The sequence below is a fragment of the Rhinoraja longicauda genome, chromosome 32, assembly GCF_053455715.1.
Source record: "Rhinoraja longicauda isolate Sanriku21f chromosome 32, sRhiLon1.1, whole genome shotgun sequence".
In the NCBI taxonomy this organism is placed as follows: domain Eukaryota; kingdom Metazoa; phylum Chordata; class Chondrichthyes; order Rajiformes; family Arhynchobatidae; genus Rhinoraja; species Rhinoraja longicauda.
The window spans coordinates 24977070-24989658 of record NC_135984.1 but is presented as its reverse complement, the minus strand read 5'-3'; the positions used below and the strand labels follow the sequence as shown (position 1 = coordinate 24989658).

At 46.7% G+C, this 12589-nt stretch overlaps 1 protein-coding gene across 3 annotated transcripts in view; it reads right to left on the bottom strand.

Annotated features, from left to right (window-relative positions):
* The window catches only part of fli1 (Fli-1 proto-oncogene, ETS transcription factor), a 69584-nt gene that overhangs the window by 4671 nt on the left and 52324 nt on the right, over window positions 1-12589 (bottom strand). For all 3 annotated transcript variants that reach the window (XM_078426670.1, XM_078426668.1, XM_078426669.1), the window contains one exon: window positions 10472-10519. In XM_078426670.1, coding sequence (XP_078282796.1) covers window positions 10472-10519 — 48 coding nt within the window. The remainder of the gene's footprint in view (window positions 1-10471; window positions 10520-12589) is intronic.

Here is a 12589-nt window from a genome sequence, read left to right as displayed (position 1 = left end):
CAGATGCTGCCTGACCTGCTGACTATTTCCAGCTCTTCCAGGTTTATTTTGGATATCCAGAATCAGTGGTATTTGCTTTTGTGGAGATAGGTGCCTTACTGTGATAAATTGTGCACCAATATACCGTAGCACAGAGAAATAAGGAACATCACTTAACAACTTATACTGCACTATAACAGATTGCAATTTATTTTATATATATATATATATATTAACATTTTCTTAAAATGATCTGCAATAAAATATTCCACACAATACTGGATTACAACATCCGCAAATGCATTGTCTCTGATGAAGTAAAGTGCATCAAACAGCTCTAAATGCCCAGCACAAATATAGTTACCTTTTCCCTGTGATTCCATAGAGCATGGCTCAGGCCATCATGCACACATTCCAAAGACATGAAGGTGTGTAGGTTAATTGCCCTCTGTAAATTGTCCTTAGTGTGTAGGATGGAACTACTATGTGGACTCAGTGGGCCGCGGGGGCCTATTTCCTCGCTGGATCTCTCAAATAAGCGGAACTATTAAACTGGAAAAAACTGATTATGCTCAGCCAAATTTGTAAAGGGTGCTCAGTCCTACCAGATTCAAAGGCTTGTGTTAGACCAAAGAAGATCACGCAGGGAGTAAATGCCGGTCCCTGCATTCCTCTTGGCATTGACATATGGTGAAGATGTGGTGTGGGGGGTGGGTGCTGCAGTGGAGTTGCTGCCTTACATTCTCCCTGTGACCGCTGTTGGGCTTGGTTTTCTTGTTTGAGCGCTTATCCTGGTGTTGTAGCACGTTCTTTGTGTTTTAACAGTTACTAGACTGGGCCCACAACTCATTGCGTTGCCATTGTGATGTGTGGGGGGAAAAAAATCACACTTTTCTCTTTAAAATAAATGGCTTAAAAAATTTTTTTTTAATGGTGTTTTTTCTGCATTGGTCTAGCACCCTCCCCTCCCCCTCCCTCACTCCATCCCCTCAACCCACCTTCTTCCCCACCCACTCCCCCTTCCCCTTCAACCCCCAGTCACCCACTCCATCCCCCCTTATCTCCCCCCCCTCCATTCTTAGGGGCTCTCCGGCGGCGCCGCCATTCCCGCCCGTCGGGTTTCCATGGTGACGTGGAACATGGAGGTATTACTGCGCATGGGTGGCTGACGGGCACAGCAAGTGGAAAAGGGATTTATTAAAGTTTAAAATGTGAATAACAAAACATGACAATTTGAATGTTAATAGGATTTCTTGATGCAGGAATTTTCAACATCAGCATCATTTCCCCTTTTCACAACAGGAAGTAGTTGTCGAAAATCGCCACAACAAAAGGTAAGAATGCCGTCAAAAGGCTCATCGTTCTCTCGAAGAGTTCTGTCCACCACTTCAAAGCTCTCCCTCCTAAACAACGGGCACTCATCCCAAACAATTAGTCTCACACTCCTGATCAAATGAACCATGTTGGAGTTCTTCTCCATGGTGCACATTGTATTATCGGTCAGTTCGATGGGTATCTTGGACTACATGTACAATGTCAGGCCTATCATGAGTATATTCTGGTATTTATAGAAAGGTTATTGAACAGAAATACTTTTTACAAAAAAGAGGAGGGGGGGAGAAGGGAGGGGAGGGGAGAGGTGGGGAGAGGGGAGGGGGAGGGGGAAGAGGTGGCGGGAGAGGTGGGGGAGAGGGGGGGATAGGGGAGAGGGGGGAGGGTGGAGAGGGGGGAGAGTGGGGAGAGGGGGGAGGGTGGAGAGATGGGGAGAGATGGGGAGAGAAGGGGAGTGGAGGGGAGAGGGGGGGAGAGGGGGGGAGAGGGGGGGCGAGGGGGGGAGAGGGGGGGAGAGGGGGGGGAGAGGAGGGGAGAGGAGGGGAGAGGGGAGAGAGGGGGAGAGGGGGGAGGGGGGGAGAGGGGAGGAGAGGGGGGAGGGGGGAGGGGGGAGATGAGGGGGGAGAGAGGAGGGGGAGGGGGGAGAGAGGAGGGGGAGGGGAGAGGGGGATCGGGCGCTGCACGAATGCGGGAGGAGTTTGGGCCCAGCGGGTCCGCTTGGTTTAATTAGTCTGACCTTTAACTGCTCGGCGGCGGCTCTGGGGCTTGGCGGTGAAGTAGACGCCCACGGCTGAGAGCGGCAGCAGCAGCGGCGATGCTGAACGGAGCTGGAGGCTCAGTGGCAACGGCAGCGATGGAGACGCCCGGGGTTCAGAGCGGCAGCGGGAGCAGCGGCGGCCATGATGGAGACGCCCGGGGTTTAGAGAGAGTGCGGCGCGGCCGCGGTGATGGCTGGTCGGGGGCTCCGGGTCTCAGTGGCGACGGCAGCGATGGAGACGCCCGGGGTTTAGAGCGGCAGCAGGAGGAGCGGCAGCCATGATGGAGACGCCCCGGGTTTAGAGCGGGAAGGAGAAGCAGCGGCAACGGCACGATGGATCAGCGGGGCTCTGGGGCCTAGCAACAGTGGAGACGCCTGGGGTTGGGAGCGGGAACGGCGGCGGCAGTGACGCTCCCCCCACTTGGGCCGCGGAACCAAACGGGAGTCTCGCGGGAAGTGGGACCTGAACGAAAATGACGACCCTCCCCCCAACTGTGCACGCGCAGTCACCCGGCGGCCATCTTACGTAAGGACCAGCCCCAACTGCACATGCCCTGGTTTTTAAAAACTTTAAAATGTGAATAACTTTAAAAATATAACACCAATTTCAATAAAACTACCATTTTTACCATTAAAGTGACGACAGTGAATAATGTGGGCCTATAAATGTCGCGCTATCTTGTACTGTTTTGGCTGAAGTTCAGTCACAAACAAACAAACAAATGAGAGTTTTAGTATATAGATTTAGGTGCCACCCAATGATCAATGGAATCACAAATGCCTACTGCGTCACCCTGGAATGAACTGCACTTTAAAATATTACTTCATCCTGTGAAGTAAAATTCTGTGCAGTGCAGTAATAAACTGGACCACAATAAATCACTGCCAACTCTGTAATGAACTGCACAGTAAAATAACCTACCACCCAGTGGAATGTGCCACCCAATACTCAACTGGACCTCAACAAAACAATATCCAACACTTTGTTAATCTGCCACACATTAAAATGCTGGAGCATTCCAGTAACTGCAGCACCAAAAATATGCACCACCCTGTGATTAATGGCTCACTAAAATAGAATCATGGTGCAATAAACTGACCTGGACTCAAATGTTCTTCGACACGGTTATAAATATCATAGTCAAATTATTTTCCATAATGTAATAAACTTTAACAATCTAAAATACTCGAAACCACTCTCATCACAGAAACACAAAAATGCTCTACCATGCTGTGATAAGTCAAACCATACACAAAAGTTGTACCACATTGTAATAAACTTCACTGGGCTACGGTACTGTGCTCCAAAATAAGCAGCACTAAAATACTGTGCCTTGTTGTGTTCCACTCACCCACAGTGAAATACTTGTACCAACACTGTGGTAATATTAGGAACCGTACGACAGACATGGGTGCCGGTCCAGTTGACATCCACCTATGGTTCCTTGGGTGACAACCAAGAATAGTTTGGTGACTACTGGAGGGACTGTTTATTCACAAAATGCTGGAGTAACTCAGCAGGTCAGGCAGCATCTCGGGAGAGAAGGAATGGGTGACATAGAAACATAGAAACATAGAAAATAGGTGCAGAAGTAGGCCATTCGGCCCTTCGAGCCTGCACCGCCATTCAATATGATCATGGCTGATCATCCAGCTCAGTAGCCTGTACCTGCCTTCTCTCCTACCCCCTGGTCCCTTTAGCAAAAAGGGCCACATCTAACTCCCTCTTAAATATAGCCAATGAACTGGCCTCAACTACCTTCTGTGGCAGAGAATTCCACAGACTCACCACTCTCTGTGTGAAGAAATGTTTTCTCATCTCGGTCTTAAAAGACTTCCCCCTTATCCTTAAGCTGTGACCCCTGGTTCTGGACTCCCCCAACATCGGGAACAATCTTCCCGCACCTAGCCTCTCCAACCCCTTAAGAATGTTATATGTTTCTATAAGATCCCCCCTCAGTCTTCTAAATTCCAGCGAGTACAAGCCCAGTCTATCCAGTCTTTCCACATATGTAAGTCCCTGAAGAAGGGTCTCGACCCGAAACGTCACCCATTCCTTCTCTCCCGAGATGCTGCCTGACCTGCTGAGTTACTCCAGCATTTTCTGAATAAATACCTTCGATTTGTACCAGCATCTGCAATTATTTTCTTATACTGGAGAGACAGTTGACGGCATGGAAAGACGGCACCCGGGACAGGATGGGTTGGCACCCCAGTCTGTGTCTTTCGTGAGGAAGAAACCCAATAAGCTACGGAAAGGCCTTGTGCCATCGGGAAAGAATGAAATGCTCGGAGAAGGAGAAAGAGGTGCAGAGCACAGGCCTGGAACCTGGTGAGACGCAGGAGGAGCCCGGACAGGACTCACCCCACAGAGCCCAGCCCCTCCACGCACCAGAGTCACCCAACCCCTGCAGAGTAGTTATTAAGAGGGCTGATCCGTGGGCGGTTGCTGCTGGGATGCAAGTCGGGGCCTGATCACCCCCGGTTGGGTCGCCTGGGCGAGGGTGTCTGATGTTGTGAGACCCGAAACACCCCATGACCCCAGTGTGATGTATATGTAATGTAAATGCCAGTGCCCCCTTGAGGCCAAGAGCAGAAGCGGGCCCATGGGCTTGTGCCTTGTGACTGAGGTCAGATGACCTTCTAGAAGTTTCCTGGTGAAGGATCAGTAATAAAATCTTCATAAAAGATGTCGGGCGTATATTCATTGTGCTAGCCACAACAGGGTCTTACTGAGGACATTACACCCAGGTCACATCATGGTGGATGCGTCCCAGCGCATCCAGAGGATGTATCTTTCACATTGGGGAGATGAGACTGGTACTGTGTGAACACTTTGCCTGTATCTTTAATAGCTCACTGGAGCCTAGGATGATTCTCTTAGACCAAAGGTGGCTAATGTCATTACAATACTGCACGGAAATGGATCTGCTAAAACACTCATAAACCAAACCACGGTCAATACTGAACCACATTTTCATTATTAATCTACAATACGTACTGCAGAATAATAATGAACAGCTATATACTGAAATACCTTATTGCAGAGTAATAATCTGCAGCATGTAAATGACTCGATTGTAATCATGCATTGTCTTTCTGCTGACTAGTTAGCATGCAACAGAGGCCAAATCTCTGAATGCATTCAAGAGAGAGCTAAATAGAGCTCTTAAGGATACTGATTGAGAATGATCAGGCATGATCACATTGAATGGCGGTGCTGGCTCGAAGGGCCGAATGGCCTACTCCTGCACCTATTGTCTATTGTCTAAAAGCTTTTCACTGTACCTCGGTACATGTGACAATAAACTAAACTAACAGAAGTATGTATCAAATCCTTGTATGTTATGCCATATCTGATAAGTTGTGCAGCACTAAAAATATTGTACCATAATGCAATAAATTGCAATGCTTTTAGTGACAGCATCACAATGCAATAAACATTATATTTTCACATCCCATAACTCACTACTGAAGCATAACTTACTGCCCCTTTACTAAAGCACAGTTTCACAAGATATTAAACTGAACCTCTTTAAAAATCTTTCATGAATTATCAAGCTGCAATCTATACACTAAAACTCTCGTTTGTTATCTTGTTTGTGACTGAACTTCAGCCAAAACGGAACACGATAGCGCAACAATTTTAGGCCCACCTTACTCACCGATGTCACTTTAGTGATAATACAAGTAGTTTTATTGAAATCGGTGTTATATTTTAAAAGTTATTCACATTTTTAAGTTTAAAAGGAGGGGAGGGGGAGGGGAGGAGGGAGGGGGAGGGGGAGGGGAGGAGGGAGGGGAGGGGGAGGGGAGGAGGGAGGGGAGGGGAGGGGGGGGGGAGGAGGGAGGGGAGAGTGCTGCACTAATGCAGGAGAGGATTGGGCCCAACGGGTCCACTTGGTCTAGTATCCTATAGCATGGTACATACTCTATACTTACATACAATACATAAATATCAAACAGACTAAAATACTGCAAGATAGTATAAACTTGTGGGATTCTACAATACGGCACTTATCAACTTGTGCCAAATATAAACCACCACTTATCATTAAATATTGTCTTTTGTATCAAAGAAAAATTCTAAAATTCTGCACAGGAACAATTAAAACAACAAAACCGACAGGGGGGGTTTGGTTATAGAGATGGGTTTTAGGACCTTCCTAAAAAGAGGGAATAGAGGTTGAGATACATAGAGTGCAGGTGCTTCAAAATATAGATGGAGCAAAGAACATCAGAGGTCCAGGAGAGGTTACAAATGGACCACGCAGAGCCTTTGGGGGGTTTTGAAGTTGGGTTGAGGCATGAAGGGATTTGAAGAGGAGAGGTAAAGGAGTCATACGAAGGGAGACACAAAATGCTGGAGTAACTCAGCGGGAGAGGCAGCATCTCAGGAGAGAAGGAATGGGTGACGTTTCGGGTCGAGACCCTTCTTCAGACTGATGTCGGGGAGGGGGCGAGACAAAGATAGGATGTAGTTGGAGACAGGAAGACAGCAGGAGAACAGGGAAGGGGGAGGGGAAAGAGAGGGACAGAGGAGCTATCTGAAGTTAGAGAAGTCAATGTTCATACCACTGGGGTGTAAACTGCCCAAGGAAATATGAGGTGCTGTTCCTCCAATTTGCACTGGGCCTCACTATGACAATGGAGGAGGCCCATGACAGAAAGGTCAGATTGGGAGTGGGAGGGGGAGTTGAAGTGCTGAGCCACCGGGAGATCAGGTTGGTAAGGTGGACTGAGCAAAGGTGTTCAGCGAAACGATCGCCGAGTCTGCGTATGGTCTCGCCGATGTAGAGAAGTTGACATCTGGAACTGCAGATACAATAGATGAGGTTGGAGGAGGTGCAGGTGAACCTCTGCCTCACCTGGAAAGACTGTTTAGGTCCTTGGATGGAGTCGAGGGGGGAGGTAAAGGGACAGGTGTTGCATGTCCTGCGGTTGCAGGGGAAAGTACCTGGGGAAGGGTTGGTTTGGGTGGGAAGGGACGAGTGGACCAGGGAGTTACGGAGGAAGCGGTCTCTGCGGAATGCAGAAAGGGGAGGGGATGGGAAGATGTGGCCAGTGGTGGGGTCCCGTTGGAGGTGACGGAAATGTTGGAGCGTAATTTGTTGTATATGACGGCTGATGGGGTGGAAGGTGAGGACAAGGGGGACTCTGTCCTTGTTACGAATGGGGAGAGGGGGAGCAAGAGCGGAGCTGCGGGATATAGAAGAGACTCTAGTGAGAGCCTCATCTATAATAAAAGAGGGGAAGCCCCGTTTCCTGAAGAATGAGGACATCTCTGATGCCCTAGTGTGAAACACCTCATCCCGGGCGCAGATGCGGCGTAGACGGAGGAATTGAGAGTAGGGGATAGAGCTTAAAGAAGTCATACAGTCGGCATGCCTTCATAGGTCAAGGCATGGAGCACAAGAGTCAGGATGTCATGATGCGGATTCATAGGACTTTGGTTCGGCCAGGTTTGGAATATCACATGCATTTCTTGTCACCCCATTACAGGAAGAATATAAAGGCTTTGGAAAATGTGCAGAGGAGGTTTACAGAACGTTGTCTGGGTTTGGGGGTATTAGCTACAGGGAGAGATTGGACACACTTGAATTGATTTAACTGGAATGCCGGTGGTTGTGAGGAGACCTGATATATAAAGTATTTAACATGATGAGAGGCGTAGATGGGGTAGACAGTCAGAAACTGTTTCCCAGGATGGAAAAAACAAATACCAGAGGGCATAGCTTCAGGCGAGAGGGGCAAAGTTTAAAAGAGATGCACAGGGCAACTTTTACACAGAGGGTGGTAAGTGCCTGGAATGCACTGCTAGGGTTGGTGATTGAGGCAAATATGATAGTGGCTTTACAAGCTTTTGGATGGGCACATGGATAGCGCATGGATGGGCACGGTAGCGCAGCGGTAGAGTTGCTGCTTTACAGCGAATGCAGCGCTGGAGACTCAGGTTCGATCCTGACTACGGGTGCTGCACTGTAAGGAGTTTGTACGTTCTCCCCGTGACCTGCGTGGGTTTTCTCCGAGATCTTCGGTTTCCTCCCACACTCCAAAGACGTACAGGTATGTAGGTTAATTGGCTGGGTAAATGTAAAAAAAAAAATTGTCCCTAGTGGGTATAGGATAGTGTTAATGTACGGGGATCGCTGGGCGGCACGGACTTGGAGGGCCGAAAAGGCCTGTTTCCGGCTGTATATATATGATATGATATGATATGATATGATTTGCATCAATAGCTAAACCTATTAGAAAAAAAATTGTCACCATTTACAGCACACTAATAACCATATGACCCAGCTTAGGTAACTATCAATAGAACCAGAGTGTAAATTCATAAGGTCATAAGTGATAGGAGCAGAATTAGGCCATTCGGCCCATCAAGTCTACTCTGCCATTCAATCATATAACCATATAACCATATAACCATATAACAACTACAGCACGGAAACAGGCCCGTTCGGCCCTACCAGTCCATGCCGACCACTCTCCCTGACCTAGTCTCATCTACCTGCACTCAGACCATAACCCTCTAATCCCCTCTTATCCATATACCTATCCAATTTACTCTTAAATAATAAAATCGAGCCTGCCTCCACCACTTCCACCGGAAGCCCATTCCATACAGTCACCACCCTCTGAGTAAAGAAGTTACCCCTCATGTTACCCCTAAACTTTTGTCCCTCAATTCTGAAGCTATGTCCCCTTGTTGGAATCTTCCCCACTCTCAAAGATCTATCTTGGCTGATCTATCTTCCCCTCTCAACTCCATTCTCCTGCCTTCTCCCCGTAACCCCAGACACCTGTACTAATCAAGAATCTATCTGCCTCTGCCTTAAAAATATCCATTGACGGCCTCCACAGCCTTCTGTGGCAAGGAATTCCACAGATTCACCACCCTCTGACTAAAGAAATTCCACCTCATCTCCTTCCGAAAGGAACATCCTTTAATTGTGAGACTATGGCCTCTGGTCCTACTCTCCCACTAGTGGAAACACCTCTCCTCATCCACTCTATCCAGGCACTTCATTATTCTGCTGGAAAATAAGATGTAGAAGATGTAGAAAATCATCTTTTAAAGCAGTGATTCTTGTTAATCTGAACTACAGATTATAAAAGAATAATGGAATTAGATCTAGTTGTAATTTTCAAAAGGAAATGTTTTATATAACATATAACATAACATATAACAACTACAGCATGGAAACAGGCCTGTCCGGCCCAACCAGTCCACGCCGACATTATTTGAAAAGGATAAAAACTGCAGAGCTAACGGAAAGAGCACATGGAACAAATGGAGAACGTCATTCAAAGATCCAACACGGACATTATGAGCCATAACACCTCTCCTGTACTACAGCATCTCGTGTAATGGAATAGGCAGCACTGTGGCGCAGCGGTAGAATTGCTGCCTTACACCTCTTACAGCACCGGAGACCCGGGTTCGATCCCGACTACAGGTGCTGCCTGTACAGAGCTTGTACGTTCTCCCCGTGACCACGTGGGTTTTCTACGAGGTCTTCGATTTCCCCCCACACTCCAAAGACGTGCAGGTTTGTAGGTTAATTAACTTGGTATAAACTTCAATTGTAGTGTTAATGTGCGGGGATCGCTGGTCGGTGTGGACTCGGTGGGCTGAAGGGCCTGTTTCCACGCTGTGTCTCTAAACTAAACTAATATATGACACTGCATCGCATGGTAATATAATGCACCAAGGCTGGAATTACATGCTGCAAGGACTGGACAAATTTTGAAACAAATGCCTTTTCAGTTTGCAAAACAGTTTTCAGTTTGCTGTTATGAAACTTCCCCATAACCATATTCCATAAATATTTTCGACATTACTCTACAAAGCGCATCTAAAGAGGACTGGGAATTATTATTCCAAAATTATTATTCCAAATTGTCCAGTGCTTTGGAATATTCTGCTGATTATTTTGACAACAATAGCAAATAGGCCAGCCAATGCCTTTTTAGACATGGAACAGTGTTTGCTCCAGTAGTTTAGTTTAGTTTAGTTTAGTTAAGAGATGCAGTGAGGAAACAGGCCCTTCAGCCCATTGAGATTGTGCCAACCACACACTAACACTATCCTACACACACCAGGGACAAGTTACGATTATACTGAGCCAATTAACCTACAAACCTGTACGAGTTTGGAGTGTGGGAGGAAACCGAAGATCTCACGCAGGTCAAGGGGAGAACGCACAAACTCCGTACAGACAGCACCCATGGTCAGGATGGAAACCTGGTCTTTGGCACTGTAAGGCAGCTACCCTACCGCTGTGCCACCCAGTAATGAAATTACTAAACTGATTTTTTACACATAATTTCAGTACACAGAGCGTACAATCATGCCTATTTTTGGTAACGGGAGTCCCTCTGATCGATTCAGAATCTTACCTGGATTGGCTAAACGACTGCTAGTTGGTCCTAGAATCTGATAAGGATCTGAAATACAGAAGCACTCTCCTCAGTATTCACCAGAATGGAAAACTAAATAAAAATGGATTTAAATTAAAAGAAAATTCACTTTAAATGCTGGAATTCAATAATAAACAAGCAGCTAAATAGAAAGATTTTAGTTTCGTTTATTTCAGTTTAGAGATAGAGCATGGAAACAGACTCTTCGGCCCACCGAGTCCACGCCAATCATGGATCACCCCATACACAAGCACTATCTTGCACACACTAGACACAACTTTACCAAGCCAATTAACTTACAAACCTGTACGTCTTTGGAGCGTGGGTGTAAACCGGAGCTCCCGGAGAAAACCCACATGGTCACAGGGAGAATGTACAAACTCCATACAGACAGCGCCCTTAGTCAGGATCGAACCCGGGTCTCTGGCGCTGTTGGGCAGCAACTCTTACTGCTGCGCCACAGTGCCGTCCTCAGGTAACAACTATGTTGAAATTGCCGACATCAAACCTCTTTTCGCTCATTTCTGCATCCTGTTCCTTCTCTCTCACGCACTGACTGAGAAGGTGCACTGGCTTGTGTTCATTGGACTGGAGAGAAATTGACCCTACCCAGACTATTCACCCAGCCAGTGTGAAACATCCCGTCTGTTTTCAGGAGGAGTCACTGGGTGATTCACAAAGGGAATACTGGAGAATTAAACTTTTATTTTTCCTTTAAAAGGTAACTCTTAACATCCACATGCCTACATGAAATAATCCCAGATATATGCACATAGAAGCAATCCTTTTTCTACAAAAATGCTGCCTGACCCACTGAGTTACTCCAGCATTTTGTGTCTATCTTTGGTATAAACCAGCATCTGCAGTTCCTTCCTACACATAAATTCACTATTTAACTGATTTCATAGCTACATCAGCTCACAGAAGGCAGTGGAGGCCAATTCACTGGATGAATTTTAAAGAGAGTTAGATCGAGCTCTAGGGGCTAGCGGAATCAAGGGATATGGGGAGAAGGCAGGCACAGGTTACTGATTGTGGATGATCAGCCATGATCACATTGAATGGCGGTGCTGGCTCGAAGGGCCATGGCCTACTCCTGCACCTATTGTCTATTGTCTACCGCTGCGCCATTGTGCCTCCCTCTAAGATTACAATCTCACAGGAGTAGTAGGTCCAAGGGAAGTTTTGGAGTAAATGATAAGGAAAATCCCCAATCATTTTCCAATCTCTCCACTGTAAGCTGATCATGGCTGGGACACCATTTAGCGCCAGTTGATGAGGCCATTAAAGGTGAGTGTTATATGGGTTGAATTAGCTGGAGCTCCTGGTGGTGACTGCTATCCAATAACCACATTTTGAAGAAGCCTCCCGACCCGAAACGTCACCTGTCTATTCCTCCACAGATGCTGCCTGACCTACTAGAATGCCGGAGATTCCAGCACCTGCAGTTCCATGTGTCTCCATTGAAAAACATCACTGGTCAGCATGTGGATTTGGATTAGTTACTGTATTTGTATTTCATTTCCCATTATTTTAACCATTTTGGCAGGACGCCAGGAGCCTTACCAACAGCAAACTTTAAGAGGGTTGTTCAGGAAGAATGATATAAAATACTTGAGGAATAATCTTTACTCACCTGTATCCCATTTGTATAACTTCTATTCCTATACCAATGCAACTTTCTATAAACCGCTGAGTTATCTGTGCAACTATCTATACAACTGTCTATAAACTACTGTCAAAAACCCTTGCTGGACACAAAGAGCTAGAGTAACCCCAGGTCAGACAGCATCTCTGAAGAAAAGGAATAGGTGGCGATTTGGGTCGAGACCTTTCTTCAGACCTGAACAGAAATGTCATCTATTCCTTTTCTCCAGAGATTGTTGTCTCGTTGTAACTCGTTTTCACCTAGCTCACAGCTAACAATGGCCTGTCCCCTTTATCATCGTTACTTGTTTGTATACCTTTCATTCATTTGTTCGATATCTCTCTCCATCACTGTCTACACCTCTTGTTTCCCTGTCCCCTGACTCTCAGTCTGAAGAAGGGCCTCGACCTGAAACGTCACCTATTCCTTTTCTCCAGAGATGCTGTCCG